Source organism: Rhineura floridana, chromosome 6 (assembly GCF_030035675.1).
Source record: "Rhineura floridana isolate rRhiFlo1 chromosome 6, rRhiFlo1.hap2, whole genome shotgun sequence".
Taxonomy (NCBI): domain Eukaryota; kingdom Metazoa; phylum Chordata; class Lepidosauria; order Squamata; family Rhineuridae; genus Rhineura; species Rhineura floridana.
Genome location: NC_084485.1, coordinates 49435421 through 49456973, shown reverse-complemented (window position 1 = coordinate 49456973; position 21553 = coordinate 49435421). Strand labels below are relative to the sequence as shown.

The window sequence follows — 21553 nt, the reverse complement described above, 5'->3', positions numbered from 1 at the left end:
GATGTTCATAAATTGTTGACTTGAATTGTCCTTGAATAAATGGGAGGAAGATTTTTCTTTTCCTTTGGTGGTATTTTTCTCTTTCTATGTGGTAAGCTTCCTGAAAATAAGCAGTTGACGGAATCTTGTCCTTTTCTCTCTCCCTCTCTCTCTAGGAAGAAATTCAGGTTCTTCGTAAGCAAGTTGCAGAGTTACAAAAACAGGTTTGTACTTTGTATCTGGAGCACAGTGAAGCTTTCAGAACTGTGTGCCTCTTCCTCCACCTCTTCTTAAGTGCTGCATCCCCCATCGTCTATGGTCCCCTACATCAGGTACTGCTAACCCATGAGCTGCATCTGTCCCCACAAGAGTTTTTTTGTCCTCCCCCCAGACAATCCCACATTTGTATCTTTCAATATAAATAAATAATTAGGCCCAACAGAGATTTATTGAGGCATTTCACAATCAGTGGCCTCCAGGGAAATCTTTTAAGGGAGATAAGTTTTTTTTTTAATCTTTCAAAATCTTAATTCCAATTCCTCTTTTTACTTTTCTGTACATTGCAGTGCATGTCACTCTGGTCTTGTTCTTGCATGCTACTGTATGTGTACAAAATGTTTACACACAAAAGCTTCATATGCAAACATTGTAAAGAATTAGATATTAATAATAATAAGCCTGGAAGGTAAAGAGTATACTTTGTGTGGGGCTGAAGGTGCTCCTTGCTGTGATCTGGAAGTGTTGAAAACCAGATACTAAGAAGCAAACAATCTAGTAGTCCTTGATGACATCTTTTTCTTTTTTTAGGTTTCTGTTCTACAAAATCAGCTGTCACTTGAATGGAAGCAGAAGCAGAATTATATTGACTGTTGTACCAAAACAAACCAGGAGCTTTCAGGCTTACATCAAGAGCTGTCTGATTCTTTAGCTGCTGTGGCTAAGAAGCCTGAGGCTACTGTTCTGGAATTAGAGACCCGCAAGCTTGATGAAACCCTGAACCACAGCTTGGCATCGGCAGCAGTAGGCTGGGATGGTTTCTTTTCTGGGAAACAACTGATAAGCTCCACACCTGACACAGTCCAGCAGAAGACCTCAAGGTAGCATAGAGGAAGTGGCAGGAGCCAAAGGCTCTATAGAAGTATAGTCAGGCCTCAAAATCTACAGCTAACAGGGCAATCCTGAAAGGTTCTTTAATTAATATGAACTTCAGCCCATATTCAACTGTAGATATATTTTTTTCATGGTTAGTATGCAGGGGATTTCCTCTTACTCAACTGGACCTGGACTCCTAGAACCCATCTTGCCAACTTGTATCCTCAAGAATATAATTCCACACTGTTTGGAACCAATCATGTTAAAACAAGCTGTGAAATAACAAGAATAAGTGGTGAGCTGCTTATTTAAGTGGCTGAATGTGTATTGCGGAGATTGTGTTGTAGAACAAAACTCTTGAGTCAGGGATGAGAACAACACAAGAAGAGAACTACTTATAATTCTGAATTTCTGGTGGGGAAAGTTGTTTTATTGCAGAAATTGACTCCTGAAGTAGATGCAAGTTCACTGAAATTTTTTCCAGCCAGGTTTTGCATAGAGATTCAAGACAGAACTGGAGGTGCCCAGCCAGTGAAGTATTATCTTTAGTATAATCTTACAGAGTAATGAGATTTTTGTTTCAGAATGGATGCCTTATTCTGTTCTGAACTGCTACACTGCAAGTTGTTGTAAAATACCTTCAAAGTTATAACAATATTTTTGTACTAAATATTTTTGTAATATTTATGATGATATTGACTTTAACTCTCTTCATTTTTGTTCAGATATCCTTCCACATTAAACACTTCTATTTCTCTTGATCTTCTACCCTTCCTCATTTATTTGCATTTCAGTTCCTGTCTTGTTAGCTCCTACGTAACTCGGTTAGGAAGCTATATTGTCTGTGTTTCTTCTAGCCCAGACATCATTATCAGGGTGTAAGCTTGTGCTGTGTGACCTGTAATGGTAGAAAGAAATACACACCCCTTTCCCCTCCAAAATAATTATCTCATACTTTCCCTCTCTGTAATAGTTTCCCTCAGATCTTGTCACTGTGTCCAAGCTATGCACAGTGTCCTTTCCTCACAGCTTCACCAGCATGGCACATTTATGGCTGATCTGAGGAAGGCAATGGAATAGAAGACAAGAGTACAGGTTCCACTTGACCCCATCCCAAGCCAATCAGTTGTGGTAGAGAGCATTTTTTAAAATATTACATGACAGCAATGAAGAGTTAAATTCTGCTCATATTTAAGTGAACAGCAAAACTTCCACTGAGTAGGATTGCAACCAAAACCTTTTTTTCTGCTGCCACTATGTCTCCCAAATTGCAGTTCAACAGAGCCTTCTAGGTAGCGGCTTGTTGAATCTGCTGAGCCGGGTATGAGTTTAGACATTGTGAATTGGTCCCTGGCAGCTCATGGTTGGTGACAACCAGTAGAGAGAAGTTGAATAAACTATCTGAGCTGAGGTTATTTAATACATTTTTCAGGGAGGAAAGATAAACTGTAATTCAGTTTTTATTAAAAGAAAATCAAAAGTTAGTACCAGATGTTGTCCTTTCTCTAGTCTGTCATTTAAAAAATACTGCCTTGCTGTTTCAGACCAAGTATCCCTTAGTTCAGCCTTATGTCTTTTCCATCAGTGGCCAGCCAGATATCCATGAGCTGCTCATAAAGCAGAGTACCTGTTTTTCTTCATAACCAGAGATGGCACATTGAGACTTCTTTTTTCTATCATCACCATTCATTCACTCATTCATTGGCGATCACTCGTGGCTGAGTAAGATTGTCTTCCAAGATAAGGTCTTTAACACTGGGTCTGTAAGTAACTGTGGAGGCCAATTCTGGATCCACACAGCTCCCACAGTGAGGACGTAGGTTTCCAGATGGAAGATGGCCGTGATGAGGATTTGTTTGACGTGCCTTCCGCTTAGCTCGTTTGTCCTGTTCGTCCTGTATTCGTGCTTCTTCGAAGTCCATAGCACCTTTGATAATAGCTGACCTCCATTTGGGACATTCATGGACCAAGATTTCCCAGTTCTCGATGTTCATGTTACATTTTTTTAGATTTGCTTTAAGAACATCTTTAAACCTCTTGCTGTCCACCGATATTCCGTTTTCCATCCTTAAGTTGGGAGTAAAGTAGCTGCTTTGGAAGGCAGTAATCAGGCATTCAAACAACATGGCCAGTTCAGTGAAGTTGATGTTGAAGGATCATTGTTTCAACATTGGTAGTCTTTGCTTCTTCCAAAATGCTAACATTAGTCCGTCTGTCTTCCCAAGTAATTTGCAGAATTTTCTGGAGGTAGCATTGGTGGAATCTTTCAAGAGGTTGGGAGTGGCGTTTATAAATGGTCCATGTTTCACAGACGTACAGTAAGGTCGGTAGTACAATGGCTTTGTAAATAAGCATTTTGGTCTCCCTGCGAATATCCTGATCCTCGAACACTGTACACTTCATTCGGGAGAATGCAGCACTTGCAGAGCTCACAATGTTGAATTTCAGCATCAATGTCAGCTTTTACAGAGAGATGACTGTCAAGATAGGGGAAGTGATCAACTTTTTCCAGCGTCACACCATTAAGCTGGATTGATGGTGCTACAGAGGGACTAGTTCGCACCTGTTGATGAAGCACTTTGGCTTTTTTAATATTAAGTGAGAGCCCAAGCTTTCCATATGCTTCTGCAGAGACATTTAGGATAGTTTGGAGATCTTTCTCTGAATGTGCAGAGACTACATTATCGGCATACTGAAGTTCTACAACAGAGGTTGATATTACCTTACTTTTTGCTTTCAGCCTACTGAGATTAAAAAGCTTTCCATCTGTTTGATATATGATTTCCACACCAGTAGGAAGTTTCCCCTCAATAAGGTGTAGAATCATAGCAATGAAGATCGCAAATAAGGTCAGAGTTGAGAGTCGTTCATTAATGCCAATGGGAACTTCTGACAAGAACTTCACAAGATCATTTTTAATAGCAAAGCCTACTCCATGTATTCATCGTTCTTGTTCAGGCAGTCCTTTCCAGATGAAGGTATAACCTCCTTTTTCTTCCTTCAATTGTCCTCCTGCTCTTCAAGTTTCTTGGAGTGCTGCTATGTCAATATTAAAATGTCTCAACTCCCTCGCAATGATGGCAGTCCTGCATTCAGGACATTCACTATCTGTATGGTCCAGCAATGTCCGTATATTCCACGTTCCAAAGTTCAATTGTCTTGCAATCGCGAAGTGGTGACCCCACTGGAGGCGGCAATCCAGTCAGGGAGAGAGATGAGGCAGACTATGTTTAGGGCACCTTTTCTAGCCCCCTCCCCATACGGAGTGAGCAGAGTGGATCCTGAATAAGACTGCTCAGTCGTGGATATAGCTGCCAAACTACTCAACTGCCTTGGTCCTTGAGCCAGGACGACTGAGTCTGTATCCACTGCCCATGTGTGAATCCATGACTAGGGGCTTCCGGATTTCACAATCCTGCCCCCATCACCATTCACCAATCGCCATGGGACTTTTGATTTGGTCTGGTTTGGTTGGAAGACGCCTGTGCGTGAATTTGTTTTATGTGGGGAGGTCTGTGCACAACGATCAACACACAATCTTGACAGAAAAAGGCATTGATCCAATGGCATGGATACCACGAGGATTGGAAGTCTTTTATCTGCTGCAGCCCTCATTTGCCTTCACAGCCATTGTAATATACACATTGTTATTCTTCACTAGTTCTGCCGTTGAGGACATTCTTGGATCGTTCTTTGTCTGGTTCCTCTCCCTTGACCTTACTTCCATGGGTGACTCCTGACAGCATTGTTCATAGGGTTCATTGAAACACACAATCCCACTCATCGCTACAAGGTGACGATCCAGCGAGGGGATCACTACTATGTAAGGATGGGTGAGAACTTTCATTCAGTTTGTATTTCAAGCTGAATCAATCATATTTGCAGTTTCTGAAACAATATGAAAAACACAGCCATGCTTAGAACTTCACATTTATTTGAATTTTGTGAAGCAGTTCACCAACCAATGTTTACAAAAATGCAAATATTAGAAAATGTGCATAAAAATGAATATATGGCTGAAAATAACACAAAAATGCATTAGTTGAGGAGAAATTACTTGAAAAATGTGAACATTAATCAAAACTGCCTACAAAATGTGTTTATTACATCAATAGACCACCCATTTCCTCCAAGTAGCTCAAAGTAGTGTACATGGCTCTCCCCTTCTCCATTTCATCCTTGCAACAACCCTGTGAGGCAGGTTAGGCTGAGAGATAGTGACTAGCCCAGGTTCGAGCTTCATGTCTGAGTGGGGATTCAAACTCTGGTCTCTCAGGTCATAGTCCAGCACTCTAACCAATACACCATACTGGCTCCTTGTTAGGATAGCTTCACACTAAAATGCTGGAGAATTTTCATAAGGATTCTTTTAAAAAATAGCAAATTGCTGCAGAAATGTGAAGAACAGAATTTAAGGCTGGAGAAATGAGAAACTGAGATAACCAAAATTGACAGATCTTACCATCCCTATTATCGAATCCTTAAAGCCATTCAATCTAGTGTTTATCAAAGGAAGTGAGTGACTATAAGAGTCTCCTTTGTAAAAACTGACTATTAAAATATTTAGGTTGCAATATTTATACACACTTACTGTTGAACTCAATGGGACTTCTAAGTAAACATATATAGTATTGCACTGTTAATCTTGCAACTGCTTGTATTTGTAGAATGGCTGTAAACCAAGCACATTTAGCAATAATACAGTCTTATGCAAAATAAATGGTACATTCCAGTTCTAACTGAATTGCCACTGTTTCTACTTTTGCATTTCAATTCCCTCTGACCTTACTGCTTAAAATCCCCCCCAACCTCTGTGTAATATCTACAACTGGATTACAGTGTTTTACACCACATATAACACATAGAACTATATTGTAGGATTGCTGTTTCTCCCTCTTGACAGCAGGAGCACTGCCTTATACTGAGTTAGATCACTGGTCCATCTAGTATAGTATTTTATTGTCTATATGGATTGATAGTGGCTCTCTGGAGTTTCAGATGGGGGGGGTCTTTTCCAGCCCTACCTGGAGATGCTGAGGGTTGAAGCTGGGACTTTTCACCTGCAATGCATTGGTACTCTACCAGCGACCAGAGCTTGGAAAAGTTACTTTTTTTGAACTACAACTCCCATCAGCCCCAGCCAGCATTGCCACTGGATTGGGCTGATGGGAGTTGTAGTTTAAAAAAGTAACTTTTCCAAGCTCTGCCAGCGACCTACCTACATCATGTGGTGTTACCCATGGACTATTGTCCAGGGTTGTCATAAGATCAACCTCAACAAAATATGGTCAATAAGTGGCCAAAACTGCACTGCTATAAACCACTCTGATCCATAATTCTCTCCCCCTGAGAATTACTGGCATCTCCCACAGGAAATAAGAGCCACAGAGATATTAAGAATTTCAGAAGATGCATCTCATTGTCTGAATAGGGAATTTCTGCATTCAGAGTAGAGAAACCGTATTTAAATCCCCCAGGGTGGATATAAGGGGTAAATGTAGCAATCAACTACAAGAATTTAACATAACTGTAATTGGACTCAACAAGTTAATCCAAATGAAATTGTCTTCTAACACAATCCTAACCATATTTACCCAGAATTATGTCCTATTGAATTCAGTGGTGCTTACTCCCAACCAGGTAAGTGAAATTGAGACTTAAGTGTTAGGTTGTGTGAAACTTTTTTTTTTAGTTTGCAAATTCCAATGATCCCCACTTTTTTGGTTGAAAGAGGAGACTTTGAGAAAAAGTGTTTTATGACAGCCCTGCAGTTCATTTCAGCGTTATACTCTGTATCTAGGTACCATGGATGGTATTAACTAACTTATTTATTTTCTTACATTTATATCCAGTCTTTCTGTCATTGAGAAACCCAACGCAGCATACATGTGGTTCTCAGTTGGTCTCCCATCCAGGCACCAACCAGACGCATACCTGCTTAGTTTCAGCAAGGTGGTAGCCTCATGTGCCTTCAGACCATTCGCTAGGACAAACTTCTGGCATTAGTGTAGGATTAGCACTAGTGCAAGGGGATTTCCCGTCTCTTCCTCCTGCACCATCCCCAAATCTGCTCGAGAGGGCTGGGGGAAAACCCAGAGCAGATTTAGGGGGTGCATGGGGGGAGAAGAAGGGAAAGATCATTCCATTGTGTAGGGAGAAATCCTTGTAGTGACAGAACTTTAGTGCTATATTGAAGACAACCCATTATAACAAACCTGAAACATACAAGTAGATAAAACAATAACAGCAATAATGTTAAAATATAGAGTAGCTGATTCTTGTAGCGTTATGTAGCAGAGTTAGCAATTCATCAATGCCTGAGAAAGTGGCGGGTCTTAATCTGGTGCTGAACCTGAAGTGACGTTAGAGGGGAAGATATTCCACAGTTGGGACACCACTACAGAGAAGGCCTTCCCATCCTTCACTACAAAATGTATGGTTTCCAAAATGGGACACTACAAAGGGCCCTACTAGAAGAAGATAATGCTCAGGCAGGGCTTTACTGAGTGAGGCACTCCATCAAGTATCTAGGTCGCAAGCAGTTTTGTGTTTTTATAGGTAATCACTAAAACCTTTAATTCAGACTCAAAGTATATCAGCAGCCAGTGCAGCTTTTTTAACACCAGTGTTACTAGAACTGTAGTTTACCCCTCACAGAGTTATAATTCCCAGCACCTTTTACAAATTAGATCCTATGATTCTTTGGGGGAAGTCGTGCTTTAAATGTGAGGTGTGTACGCAGCCCCAATTAGCAGCTCCGTTCAACAATCTAGCAGCATTAGCTGTAGCTTCCAGAATGCCTATAAGGGCAGTCCCACATAGATTGTATTACAGTGATCCATCTGGGAGATTACCAGACCATAAATTATTGGGGCCAAGAGTGGCCAAAATATTCCAAGCCACTTGATCTTCAAGTGACACCAATGAGACTAGTTCTAAATTATGCAGCTGTTCCTTCCAGGGAATGCAACTCCATCTAGAGCAGGATGTTTGCCTAAGTTCCACACTCATGAACCACCAACCCACAGAACCTCACTGTTGTTGGAATTCAGTCTCAGTGTATTGGTTCTCATCCAGCCCAACCAGATTAGGGTTGCCAGGTTCAGGGCGTGAGACTGATCCTGTATCTTTAGGAGAAAAGAAAGTCAGCCAAGTGCAGGTGTTCTTGCAACACTGTAATGGGAAAAACCACAAAGTGGAATTCTACCTTCCCCCTGCACAACTTTTAAAGATACAGAAGACCTCTTGGAGGCTGGGCCTGGCAACCAAGAGGTCTTCTGTATCTTTAAAAGTTGTGGAATTCCCTCTCCTTAAATATTAGGCAGGTGCCATCTCTGTTCTCTTTTGGGCACCTATTGAAGACTTTCCTCTTTCAACAAGCCTTTTAAGTTATGACCTATCCCAGTCTGTGTCTGTGTTGGAATTGCTTTTAATATGTTTTTTTTAAACCCTTTCCTCCCCTAAACAATGTTTTTAACCCTTTATTTAAGATGTTTAAATAATGTTTTTAAAGTTGTTTTGTTCTAATGTATTTTAAGCTTTGTTTTTATGATGTTTTAAAGTGTTTTTACTGCTTTTGTTTGCTGCCCTGGGCTCCTGCTGAGAGGAAGGGTGGGCTATAAATTAAATAATAAATAAATAAATAATGAGAGGTGGGTCTGATACTTGGTTCGATGTCCAGCCAAGAAGCTAACCTATAGGATATTCATCAAGTTCCAGCAAAAATCAGTCTTTCTAAATAGCTCCCCCAGAGCCTTTTCCATCCATCAGGTACACGCAGAATACATACCGCTGAGTAGCAAATACCTAAAAACTCGAAAAGCTTTTTTAAATCAAAAGAAATAACTGCAATCCTACACTATACCTGCGTGCATAGAGGTAAGCCCCATTGAGTTCAATGGTCCTTTCCAAATGTTTGGGATTCCCGTCTATGACCCGAGTTAGAGAAAACACGTTGCTACTTTTTATGGGGCGGGCGGGGATATGTCCAGTTAAAGCTGCGCTAAAGTCCTAAATTTCGAATAAAACCGGAAGTAACTTGGGACTTGTTGCAGAATTATAAGAATTCAATTTATCTCTACGGTCGCTCCCATTTTAAGGGCGGAGCTAAGAGCCGGAAGTAGGTAGTTTTTCCGAGTCACCGGGGGGGGGGGAGTGTCAGCCATGGAGTCGCTTGGGAGGCTGAAGCGTTTTGATGCGTTTCCCAAGACCCTGGAGGATTTTCGGATTAAGACGTGTGGTGGCGCGCTCGGTGAGGGGCGTATTTGGGGGTGTCTACGTTTCTGTGCCTAGAATTATGCCCTAGCTAAGAGGTCTTTCTCGTAAAGGTCCCTGCCGGTTAACACCTGGTGCTGTGGAGCGGTCTTGCGGCATGTGGGACCCCTACGCAAGTTAGCTGATGTTTTTATTAGCGTGTTCAATATCCCAGTCGGTTATTTGCAGTTGTTGTGATGTTGGGCTTCAGGTGTTGGTTCACGTGTGCATGGCAGTAGCTTGATTTTTCATCACATGGTGACGTGCCCCTGAGCTGTCTCCCATGAAAAGCATCGTATTTGTGATGTAGTTCTTCTGTCTGTGGTGTTCTTATCTGTACTAGTTTGTTGACACGTGTCAGTCTTCCCGATGGCTGCAGCATCAAGAGGGAGGAATATGTGGGCGTGGATGAACCCGCTCTGTAGCAAGCGGTATCTTTTATTATACTACTTCTTAAGGTAGAACAGGTGCGTGAGCTTTTTTTGCTGTGCAGAGCTCTTCATTATCTGTCAATTCAAGACAGTGACTATTTTATTTATTATTATTAATCTCTTCCAACGTCGTAAATTTACCAACCTGCAAACTTTTTTTACTAGCCTCCTAAGATCATCCTGCATTTCCATGCTGGACACAGAGGAAGGGAATCTTTATTCTTTGTATCCAATGTGGTAATCCAAAGCTTGATGGAACAGTATAGCCACCACAGGGTGAAGAGGAGGAAAAATGCCTCTTGGCTGCACCTTCTATCATTATGATGGCAGCAGGGCCAGCTAAGGATCCAATGTATCCTGTGTTGGCCCAGTTGCCCCCACCCACTAACTACATTCGGTGGATTTCCTCTACTTACCACCAGTAGTAGTTTCCATCATTTGGGCAGGTACATTGAAGTGCTCCTCACAGGTGATATTGGGCAGAACTTGTTAGAGAGACATTTCCACCCCATCCAAACCCCGTCTAACATGGCAGATTAAGGGATTGGATTGCTCTGTAAAATCCATTGAACCTAACTTTTGAGTAAATATGCAGAGGATTGCACTGAAAGTCTGGATTTTGTGTCTGTTTTTAGGAGTGTTATTTTCCTGGTGGATGCAAGTGCTTAACTAGCAGAGTTTATGTTTATACGTAAACACATGGGAAGCTTTGTACAACACATGTTATTTTTGTAACATTTCTTTGCATGCTGATATGGCTACAGTGTTCAGGGAAGTCAGTTGCATTTTAATCACCCAGGAACTGTGGCAAAACAGCTGTTTTTTAATAAGAAAGTGAATACTGCCCTGTAGATGAGTGTAAATATATCATTAAACCCAGTATGTCTTTGACTGTTCAATTAACACCTATTTTTTAAATAGCAACAGATCCAGAAGCCTTAAGAAGTTTAACAGTGCAGGATATTAAACAGAGCATGCTGTTCCCTGCTATTAACTTCTAATCTTTGGATATTCCTAAATACATTTCATTGGTATAATGATGGGACATTATCAAGCTTTCTTCTGCTGAAATCAAGGGGATGTTAATGAAGCTCAGGACTAACTAGTTAGTTGTCCTCTGTATTTTAAATATGAGAGAAAACTGGATGCTTCAGGGGAAACTTAGTGTATTATGTGGTTTTGCTAGATTTATCATTTATCTAGTAGCTGAGTGTTATTCAGCAGTAGGAACTTTCCTTTAGCAGAATGATCTTGAGAATGCATGATGTAACTGAAATTGATCTCCTTTGTTCACTGGCTGTGTTAGTGAAGTTGCCCCTCTCAACCATAAGATAAAATACTTATTTTGTATGTGTGTGTGTGTGTTTTCATTAATATTTAATCCTTTTGTTCGAGAAATTAAGTCGGCAACCTCTTCACTGTACTTCCTAATGACTTTGAACTACACAGTGGATTATTTTTAGAGAGAACCTTGGACATTATTTGCCAAGTGTCATATTCTAATTGGTGCTTTTACTGAACACAGGAAACAAGTGGGATTGTCTACCAATTATCTTTTATTCTTGTTGCTTTGGAGGAACTCCAGTGCCTTGAAAGTAGATAAGCAGGGAACACTAATAAATTAAAACTGATTTCACAAAGATACTGTTTTGTTCTGTTTTTAATAGTGTTTATATTTTATTGTATACATATTCTTGTACACCACTCTGATATTTTATGAGAGAGTGCTATATAAATATTTTTATAAATAAATAAGGAGGATGGTTTTCTAGTGGGTAGGACTGCTTGTTTGAAGATTTAATTAACACTAAAGTTAAAAGTGACCACATAAGGTAACTTAGACCACTCAGATATGTCAGTCTTTTTTACAGTGTTTGTCTTCATTTGAAGCAGTCAGCTCTCTCTTTTGGTAGTATGGTTCTGCTCTATATTGTCCTTGTTTCAAATGTATGCATTTTTCTCACCTGAATTCATCCTTCTCATCTGCATTTGTCCAACTCCTGTCTATTAGTTTTTGTTATGAAACATGTTGAGCTCTGTGTCTTCTGGGGCTCTCCTGTCAGTTTGGGGTTTTTTGCTTGCTTGTATACAGTCTTCTCTCTAAATGTTTGTTCTGCACTGTGTTTTCAGTTGTGGCAGGACCACTGGACACATGATGATTTTGCTTCAAAGGAGTGGCTCTAGGCCAAGGAAAGAGCATGTGCAGTATATGCACAGTGTTGTATAGTGCCTTTTGTCATATAGACGTGTAGTGGAAAATAGGCACACTTCACACATGTTGTACATGCTTTTTATTGCAGCTGTGTGATATCTGGGTAAGAAAAAGATAATGTATGAATTTCCTTAATATGAATAAAATTGAGATGGGATGACTTTATATAGCAGTCAAGACTATTGGATTTAAATACGTTCCAATTATGGTTTTATAATTCCCAAACTTTGTGTTGACCGTAAGCTTTATTAGAAGGTTTTCCAGTTTCTCAGGAGAAGAAAGGTCTACCAGCTTCTTGTTCTTGAGGCATCTAATGTTCTGTTGCCCTAATGCACGGGTGAACAACCCATTGGCTGTATATTGACCATGTAGGCCTTCTATGCAACCTCATAAGCCTCCACTGCTACTGAAATCACTCTCCACCCCGCACTCCTTTTGGCTGCCAGTCAGGTGTTTGGCAGGCTGTGGAGTGTGTGATTTGATAGTGGAGAAAGGAGTGTGGGGGTGACATGTGATTGAGCAATCTCCAATCTCTTCCCATTGGGGTAGAAATAAATCTGCTTTTCTCTGCCTCAGTAGGGAAAGACCATGAGAGCAAGGATCACACTGGTTATTGCAAGCATGATCCCTGCTGTCAAAGGCTTTTTCCCACTTGCTAAGGCGAAGAGGAGTTGGCCCTTCTCCACTCCAGCAGAAAAATACTTTGAAAGCAAGGACTGCAGTGGTGATAGCCACCTTTCCTTGCTTTCAAAGGGTTTGTGTGTGTGATGGCACCCAGGTCACACTATGGGCATGTGAACATACACTACTACATGGGGCCTTTGGGGGCAAAAGGATTGCCCAGCCCTGTCCTAATGTAGGGCAGTACCTTTTCTGTAGTATTGCAGAACAGTAATTTTGAAACCTTTTATCTTCCCAGAGAACCCTCTACACATCAGTCAACCTGTTGAGGAATTGCTGTATTTTGCAGAGGATTCTGGGATGTGTTTCATGTAGAGGCACTGGCCAGGTCTTCTGGACCTTATAATCAAACTATCTGTACTGAGAGTGTACCTAAGAATACATCCAGAGCTCCCTTGTCAGCTATGTGTTACATGGAAAGATCAGAGGTTACAGGAAAACTTGTCTACCACAGCTGCTCTTCATGAGCTCATTCTATAGAAAATACCAGGTTCAGTCTCTGGTATCTCCAGGTAGGGCTGGAGAAGACACATCTGGAACCTTGGAGAGCTACTGTAATTTCAGGGCAGAAAATACTGAGCCAGCTGAACCAGTAGTGTGACTTAGTATAAGTCAGCTTCCTATGTTCCAAAATATTTATAAGATTTGTATAAGCTGCAAGATGTATTTGTATAAGCTGCAAGATGTGACTATATGTAACTTTTCTTTTCTGTCTCTATGTGTAGTGACTGTAGTCAGCGGACTTGTCATGCTCTTACTGTTCTTCTCAGAGCTCCAGTACTATCTCACAAAGGAGGTAAATGAGTATGTTTTCTTCTCCCCACCCCCATGCACACGCTCCCACTCCCGCACACAAATCCTGATTTGCCCTTATTTTGTTTGGATGCTAGAGGTTTTAGTAATTGTGGATAGTGTGTCAGACTAGGACTGAAGAGACCTGGGTCAGCCACCTGCTCAGCCCTCATGCTCATTGGGTGATAAGGAGCACAGGAAGCTGCCTAGTGGTGAGTCGGATGATTGGTGGGCCAGTTGCTGTCTTTCAGCCCACCTTACCTCTTAGAGTGGCTGTGAAGATAAAAGGGAGGCACCAGGTTGAGTCCAATGAAGTCATTGCATGAGCTCCTGCAATGGGAGTTCCACTTCTCTTCTCCCCCAGAGGACCTCCAGAGCAGATTAAAGGAGGATGCATGAGAGAGGAGAGGAGGGAGGGGAAATTCCATTGAACAAGTGGAAGTTAGGTACAGCCCCATGTATGTCACCCTGATTTTCTTGGAAGAAGGGCAGAATAAAATGTAAAAAGTAGCTGCAGCTTAGGTGTACAGTTTATGTAAAAGTTTATCAGAATTTTCATTTCTTCTTTAGCTTACTTTCCCTATCTATGTATTTAATAAGGAGCCTTTAATTCTATAATGGGATGAGTTAGACTTGGAAAATCTGCCTCAGCCTGCATGTCCTACACCAAACTTTTGGTGCCTCTTTCATAGATTAAAACTAATGCAATTAGAATTGTAAAATGATATTATGTCCCTATGCATTTTTCCTTGGTCACCCATTTAGAATCCTCCATTCAGGCTTCTTTCATACTTGCTTAATCAAAGGAGAAGATCAATACCATTAGGAGTCTTGTTTCTGCTCCCAAGGCATCCTAGCAATGATGGTTGTGTGCCTCAAGGGGATTTTCTCTTCCTTCGCTAGAGACAGTGTTCTGAAAGAGACAGCTAACTTGAGCTGTAGCCCACTTGCTGGGATCTGTTTGCGATAGTGCCTTTAACTAAACTCTCCAAATCCTGCTAGTCAGGTTACAGGTGTTGACTCTAGTTTTTATTGTTGGAAACCTCTGAAACTGGGTTTCTGTAATATCCAGGAAATTTTCCTCCCGTTTTAGTTCCTCTGAATGTGGAATGCTTATAAGCAAACTGTGTACAAAGCAGGCAAGATAATTCTTGTATGGAATGACTTTTCATTTACTTGATCCTTAGGTTCACCCAGAATTATATGTTGACAAATCAAGGGGAGACAAACTACGAATAAACATAGACGTTGCCTTCCCACATATGCCATGTGCTTGTGAGTATATTCTGTGACACTTGGCATTTAATTATATTAAATCATAAAAATTTAATACTGCTTGATGTCTCATAGCACTTTATAAAATTTCTGTTAAGCTTATTGGGAGTCTGTCAGGAACTTCTCTGCACTCTAGGGATTGAACCTGGGACCATCTGCTGCTCTGTTGAATTACGGTCCTTCCCCTGTATGCCCTGCTAACATGGATTAAGGGGCTACAGTGATTTGTTTTTCTGGATACTTACTCCTGTCATCAAATCCTCTTCAGTAAATCTTTCTAATCCTTAGAAAGATTCTCTCAAAAAATCTATGTATTTTGTACCATTTTGCTCTTTGATAGGTTAGTGGGTAGATCACAGCTGTGGGGAACCTTTTCCTGTGTTCCTAATTAAGTCTACCAGATCTCTCCATTTGGTCTGTGAGGCTGTTTTGTCAGGTGTGAAGTAGATAAAGATGCAGCTGGGTCAAAGGGGTTTTTGTAAGCACCAACGATCAGCTGATTGGTGGTGCCTGCAAAGCCCTATGCACAGCTCTTTGCAAGTGGCAATGATCAGCAGTGCCTGTATAGTGCAGTGCTTTTACCTGCATGGTGTGATTTCAAACTATGTGAACAGAAACAGGTCACCTGACATCACTGTGACATCAGGTGATTGATAGTTAGGTGACTCCATCTGTCACACTTGCTGGTGGAGGCAATAAGGATCTGGCCTGTCTGCCATTTGTATATCATTTAAGGAATCATGTGATGTCTCAGGAAATCTGCTCTGATCTGTCCATTCTTATTGCTTTCCAGATTTAAGCATTGATGCAATGGATGTGGCTGGAGAGCAACAGCTAGACGTCGAACACAATCTCTTCAAACAGCGTTTGGATAAAGATGGCAAGCATGTGACTCCAGAGGCAGAGAGACATGGTAGAATACACTGTTCCCACTGTGTGGGAACAGTATTGCAGACAAGATGCTAACACTGGGTTTTAGTTCTGTGGCATCTGATTTAAAGGTAGCTAAAGTGACAAGCTCGCACTCTGACTACTCCAGGGCCAGATATTTGCTGCTTCTCATAGAGGAGCACCAGAGTTAACAGTGATTAGGTGTGCTTTACATTGATAGTTCCACGCTTATAGTCTGTGTATTGCTAGTACAAGAACTATGTCTTTATTTCAGAATTAGGTAAAGAAGAGGAGACGGTATTTGATCCAAAGTCTTTAGACCCTGATCGCTGCGAAAGCTGTTACGGGGCAGAGTCTGAGGATATCAGGTATGCTTAATTCCGCCATGATTATTTGGAGGCAAATAGGTGAGGTTGGGAGGGGAATGCTTCACCGTAATATCTCCTGAATCTGCACTATGTATGTACTCCCCTATTCTGGAGGTCAGGTTTAGGACGATATTGGTTTTCTCATAATTAGTTAGAAAACAAGATAAGTGGGCAATGTATAAATTTCATTAACTTTCTGTCTTTCAGATGATAGCAGGCAGGCTGCATTCAGTATTTAAAATCTGCGTACTTAACTCTGTAGAGGTGTGGGCTCCCTGTTTCGCTTATGGAAAAGACAGGGCCCTGCTTCCATGAGTGAAGCCATAATGATGAACAGGTTTCTGCATGTTTGTCAGATGTATGCTAGTAATCTGGGAACAGCCCAACATGGTGCATCTGAGACAGTGAATATTTTTTTCCTGATTTTACTTATGGAAAGTTCTTGCAGGAATTTTTGCGTGTGTAATTGCCACAGAAACTCTAAATCAGGAGCAGCAAATGTAGTGCCTTCCAGATGTTGTTGGACTAAAACTCCCATCAACCCTGGCCATTAGCCATGCTGGCTGGGGCAGATGGGTGTTTAGTTCAATAATATCTGGAGGACACCATGTTGACTAGCCCTTCTTTAAATTCCTCTGTGGTTTTGTGTATGTGTGTGTTGTATGGATCCTTTCCAGACTTGATGTGGCAGCCTTTGTGCCTGTTAAGTTAGCATATGCCACAGTCGGCAGCCTTCCCTGGAGTAGAAAATGTCTCAGTCTAGCCCATGACCAGAAATAGGCAGAGAAAATGTTCCTTTCATAGGCCTGGCTCCTCCCTGGGCTTGCCTTAAAATTGTAGGCTGTGCTGCTCCACAGACAAGTAGCAAAATAGGCTAGAACCATACTGACGATACCTCAGAAAATCTGAGACTCTCCAGGCTCTATGCTTCCTGGTCTTTTGCTATAAGGCTTAATTGGCTTCCCATGGAGCGAAGCTGCGGGATGGAAAGCCTCATGGAGGCCCCTGTGTGTCATTTGTCTTGGCTTAAGGTTATTTCTGTGTACATAATACCCCTCCCCACCCAGCTACATCTTGGTTTAGATAGAGCCATGGCACTCAGTGTTGTTCTGTCTCTATGCTTCCACACTGCCACTGAAAGTTCCAAAGCCTAAAAGCCACAGGCTCCAAAACCTAAACTCTTTCTGTGTCCCTGAGAACAAGGCCAGTTCCTTGCTGGTGGCTACATCCCCTAGCTCAGCATCCTTAGCCCTCTCCCAGCTGAGAGTTCCTTGCAGCTACAGGAAGCCTACAGGAAGCCACTGGCAGGCCTGCCATAGGTTACCCCCATTTCAGGTGGGAGTATAGACTTTTATGCGGGACATTTGTTTTCTTACTCTAACGTTGCTGTGCTTCGTGGGTGACCTGTTTTTGCTTAATTAGATGTGAATTCTTTTTTGCAGATGCTGTAATACTTGTGACGATGTGAGAGAAGCATACAGGCGGAGAGGCTGGGCTTTCAAAAATCCAGACACCATAGAACAATGCCAGAGAGAAGGGTTCAGCCAGAAAATGCAGGAGCAGAAAAATGAGGGCTGCAAAGTATACGGTTTTCTAGAGGTCAACAAAGTGAGTGAGTCCATTTTTATCACTTTACTGTGAAAGGCATATGAAATCCTGGTGACAAAGGTGACCAAGGACGAAGGGAAACTAAAAAAACTCCCATGGAACCTGCACTCTGGCGTCTCATAGTTTTAGAGCGTCAGTCTCTGGATTTTTGCAGGAGTACATATTAGGGTTGAGCAGCATACAAGATAGATACCATATAGAATAGAAATAAATGTTGTGATTAGCAAAGGCGCACCAGCAATTTTTAGAGCCAAAACGTACACTTGTTATTCAACCCCCAGGAGAATGTAGAGTATGTTTTTACATGCTATGGTCTACTGCAAGTTTTTAGCACTTCAAACCTTTGCTGTACTGTATTTAATCCTACACAAGTAGGAATGCCAGTGACTCATGTGAAGTCTTCTTCCAGATTCTTTATAAGTTAGATAGCTCCTGTTGAGATTGATGATTCCTTCAGCTGTTGTCAGAAGTCTTTGGTGCTAGCTTACTGTAAGGAGGAACCAAATATTGGATACTTTCTGGCAGGAAAACTGGGTTGCATGGATTTAGATATATTGACTACTCGTTGATACTGTTGTGCCACTTTAGACTGCTGGAGTGTAGGATACCTAATTTTTTTAATGTAAAAAAAAGAAAAGAGTGAGGAACTTGCAACAAACAGAGCAGGGACATGCCAGGCTAGAATATTTCCTGTAGTGTGTGATAGGGCTCAAACTTGCCGTATTCAGGGAGAAGGGATCTAGCACTGTCTGCTTTCACCTGTGCTAGTTTTCTACTTGCAAGTAGTGTATTTTTGTGGAGGGAAGGACTGAAAAATGTATTTCCCCATCTGCAGATCAAAATGATAACAGTCCATTCTACCACTTCATTCAAACCTTAGTTCCGCTGGATGTATAAGCACTGCCTAAATTGGTAGGCATTTTTGTCACATTGCTGTGAGCATAAGGCAGGTGTGGGGAACCTTTCACCCAGATGTTACTGAATTACAACTCCCATCATTGCTGGCCATTGGCCATGCTTGTTGGGACTGATGGCAGTTGTAGTTCAGCAACATCTGGAGGGCCAAAGGTTCCCCACATCTGGCATAAGAGAAGGGCCATAGCTCACTGTTGAAGACCATGCAGAATGTTGCAGGTTCCATCCTCAAAAGCACCAGTTTAAAGCAGGTAATGTGAAAGACCCCTGCCTGAGACCCCACCCTGGAATGCTGCTGCCACTCTGGGCTACATAGGCAAATAGTCTGGTCTGTTACAAGGCAGCCTCCAATGTATTACTGAAGATTTTCAAAAAATGGCTACAGCTTTGGATTTTCTCTTGTCTAGATATGGAATAATTGAAAAAAATTATTGACCATCTAGGTTACTTGTTGCAAATGTTTTGAAGATTGCATGAGGATACTCAATAATAATATAAAATATGATATGAAAATAGGGTAAGGCGAGAGTGTATCTGGGATGTTCAAAGAACAAGAGCTTAATTAACAGTTTGACATTTTTGAACATGGGCAGAATCCAGTCTTGTGCTCATGGAAGGGCTTTTGATCCAACAGACACCTCTACCAATAGAAGAGGGAGGGGAATAAAGCTGGAATGAGAGTGGGGACAAGAGGCTGCTGCTGAGGAGAGATGCTACTGTGTCCCCCCCCCCCCCGCCTCCCACAATTCCAGAGTATGAGGAGATGCATGTTTTGGACCATACCTGTTCAATTTGAGTATTTTTATCTGCCTTGTTGATCAGTGTAGCAAGCAATTTGCATTTATAGTTTGGAGGAGGGCTTCAAACTTGATTCTAAAAATAGCATCTGTATGTTGCAATAGTAATTCTCACATTAAAGACCCTGAGTGTTCTCAATTTGCAGGGAAAGACATTAGGATTTATGCACTGCTATGCTCTGGACGTTAGAAACTTCTGCTTGGATTTTTTTGTTTGTTTGAAAATGTATTGAGATATATGTGAACATCTTCACATTCTTTGTTGAGGGTCTTTTTTAACTTAAAGGCTCAGTTTGAAAAATTGTTACAATCCATGATGGACAGCTGGACAGTTTAATGAAATGTGGCTGTCTTTTACAGGTAGCTGGCAATTTTCACTTTGCACCAGGAAAAAGCTTTCAGCAGTCTCATGTTCATGGTAAAGTAGTTTATATTTTTCTGAAAGATTTCTTGTAATTCTCCTTTTTACTAAAAAACAGGAAATAAGTCTTTTAAGTTGAGACCTTATCCCAGTCTGCATCTGTGTTGGAATTGCTTTTTAATATGTTTTTTTTTTAAAATAAATCTTTTTTAAAAATGTTTTTAAAGATGTTTTGTTTTAATGTATTTTAAAGTCTGTTTTTATGATGTTTTAAAGTGTTTTTAGTGCTTTTGTTTGCCGCCCTGCGCTCCTGCTGGGAGGAAGGGCGGGATATAAATCAAATAATAAATACATAAATAAACAAATAAACAAATAAATATTGTAACTGTCATAAGCTATAGTGACATAGGAGATACACCATTTCTGGAGTAAGAAGGAACTTGCAGAAGGGATGTTTTGAGAAGTGCTGTTGGAAAATGGTAATATTGCTATTCATAAGAGGAAGATAGTTGTAATCATTGATACTGTGGGGCAGTGCCTTTATTCTATAAATGAGCTTTTATCAATGGCTTCTTCTGTCCTGACAGTGTTACAGTTAGAATTTCAAAGCAATGTTAATCATTTAGTTCCTTGTACAGGGTTATTTGAAAAATTATTTTATTGTATTATTTGAAATATTTATTAGCCACTCCTTAGAGCGGCTTACAAGGCAAATAAAGATCTGGCCAGTTGGGCAAAAAGCAAACAAATTAAAAAATGTCAGTGTACTGACTCTGCATAATACCCAATATTTTTCAAAATAAATAATTCATAACAAATATGTTGAGGCCAAAATTGAAATTGCATACAGTAGTTCAATGCAGCAAGATTTTAAACTCCCTGTGTTGGCTCCTCTCCATTAGAACTATGATGTGTTACACATGTATTTTATATACCCACATATATGTGTACATTATTGCAGGCTATATCAAAGATCTATGAGCATGGGCTTTCCCTGCCATACATGACAATACAGATGTTCTGCTTGAATGTGCAGATTTTGGGTTGTATTCAGCATAGTACGATGGTGATCATTCCGTTTGAGCAAAGATTTCTCCTTGCGCGGTGGAACATTCTCCCTCTCTCCTCCCCCCACGTGCCCCTTAAATCTATTTCTGGTTTTTCCCCCAACACTCCAGAAAAGACTTGAGGATGGTGCAAGGTGCACGTGAGGGGAGGAGAGGGGGGAATCCTATTGTGCTAGCACTAACCTTTGCACTAGCACAACTGTTTCATTGAGTACTGCCCGCCAGTTTTAAGTTTGTTTTTTTAAAAAAATGTTAGGTTGAATGACTAACCCAACTGCAGGAAAGAAATACTTTGGCATCTGCAGCTTTTAAAAAATGCACAAAACCCACGTATCTGATAGTGAACATACTGTTTGCAACCATTGTCTGAAGGTTTCTTTTTTAATTCTGTACTGGATGTTCCCCATTTGTCGGGAGGATGAGCTGGGCTCCTGGAGGGTTGTCAGAAGAGGATTCAAATGGGTGGCAGAGGGAGGAGGGAGGAACTTACCCTCTGTGGAGCGAAGCCGAAACAGAGGACATGCCAGAGATAGGGTCGCCTAGCAACGGGGAGCCTGAGAGCCTTGAAGTTTTAGAATCCCCCCCAGACATTCCCAGGCCCTCCCTTCTCCGCAGCTCAGAGCAAGAGGGAGGGCTGATCACAGCAGAAAGGCGGAGAGATGGTTTACCCTCAGCTCCTTCTTTATCACCCATAGGGGAATCGGACACTTCAGAAGAGGAGGAGGTGATGCCTCCCCCCTCACCACGCACACGCAGACGGTTGAAAAGACAGGAGAGAAGGGGGGGAAGGCGGGCAGTACCTGAGGGGGAGTTAAGGAGGAGCGAAAGGTT

The 21553-nt window shown here is 41.3% G+C and overlaps 2 protein-coding genes across 9 annotated transcripts in view; both read left to right on the top strand.

The window, feature by feature from the left end:
- CEP250 (centrosomal protein 250) overlaps nt 1–1843 on the top strand; it is a 91289-nt gene extending 89446 nt beyond the window's left edge. For all 4 annotated transcript variants that reach the window (XM_061631767.1, XM_061631764.1, XM_061631765.1 and 1 more), the window contains 2 exons: nt 156–203; nt 787–1843. In XM_061631767.1, coding sequence (XP_061487751.1) covers nt 156–203; nt 787–1080 — 342 coding nt within the window. In that variant the 3' untranslated portion in view covers nt 1081–1843. The remainder of the gene's footprint in view (nt 1–155; nt 204–786) is intronic.
- Nucleotides 1844–9210: 7367 nt separating this feature from the next.
- ERGIC3 (ERGIC and golgi 3) overlaps nt 9211–21553 on the top strand; it is a 29208-nt gene continuing 16865 nt past the window's right edge. For 3 of the 5 annotated variants that reach the window (XR_009763442.1, XR_009763441.1, XM_061631758.1), the window contains exons 1-7: nt 9211–9322; nt 13374–13444; nt 14628–14715; nt 15509–15628; nt 15881–15974; nt 17417–17582; nt 19655–19712. Coding sequence is in view for 1 of the 5 variants with exons in the window: in XM_061631758.1 (XP_061487742.1) it covers nt 9235–9322; nt 13374–13444; nt 14628–14715; nt 15509–15628; nt 15881–15974; nt 17417–17582; nt 19655–19712 (685 nt within the window). In the remaining 4 variants the exon portion in view is untranslated. Of the gene's footprint in view, nt 9323–9402; nt 9462–13373; nt 13445–14627; nt 14716–15508; nt 15629–15880; nt 15975–17416; nt 17583–19654; nt 19713–21553 lie in introns of those variants that run through there. The other 2 variants (XR_009763443.1, XR_009763444.1) reach the window with 2 other exon arrangements.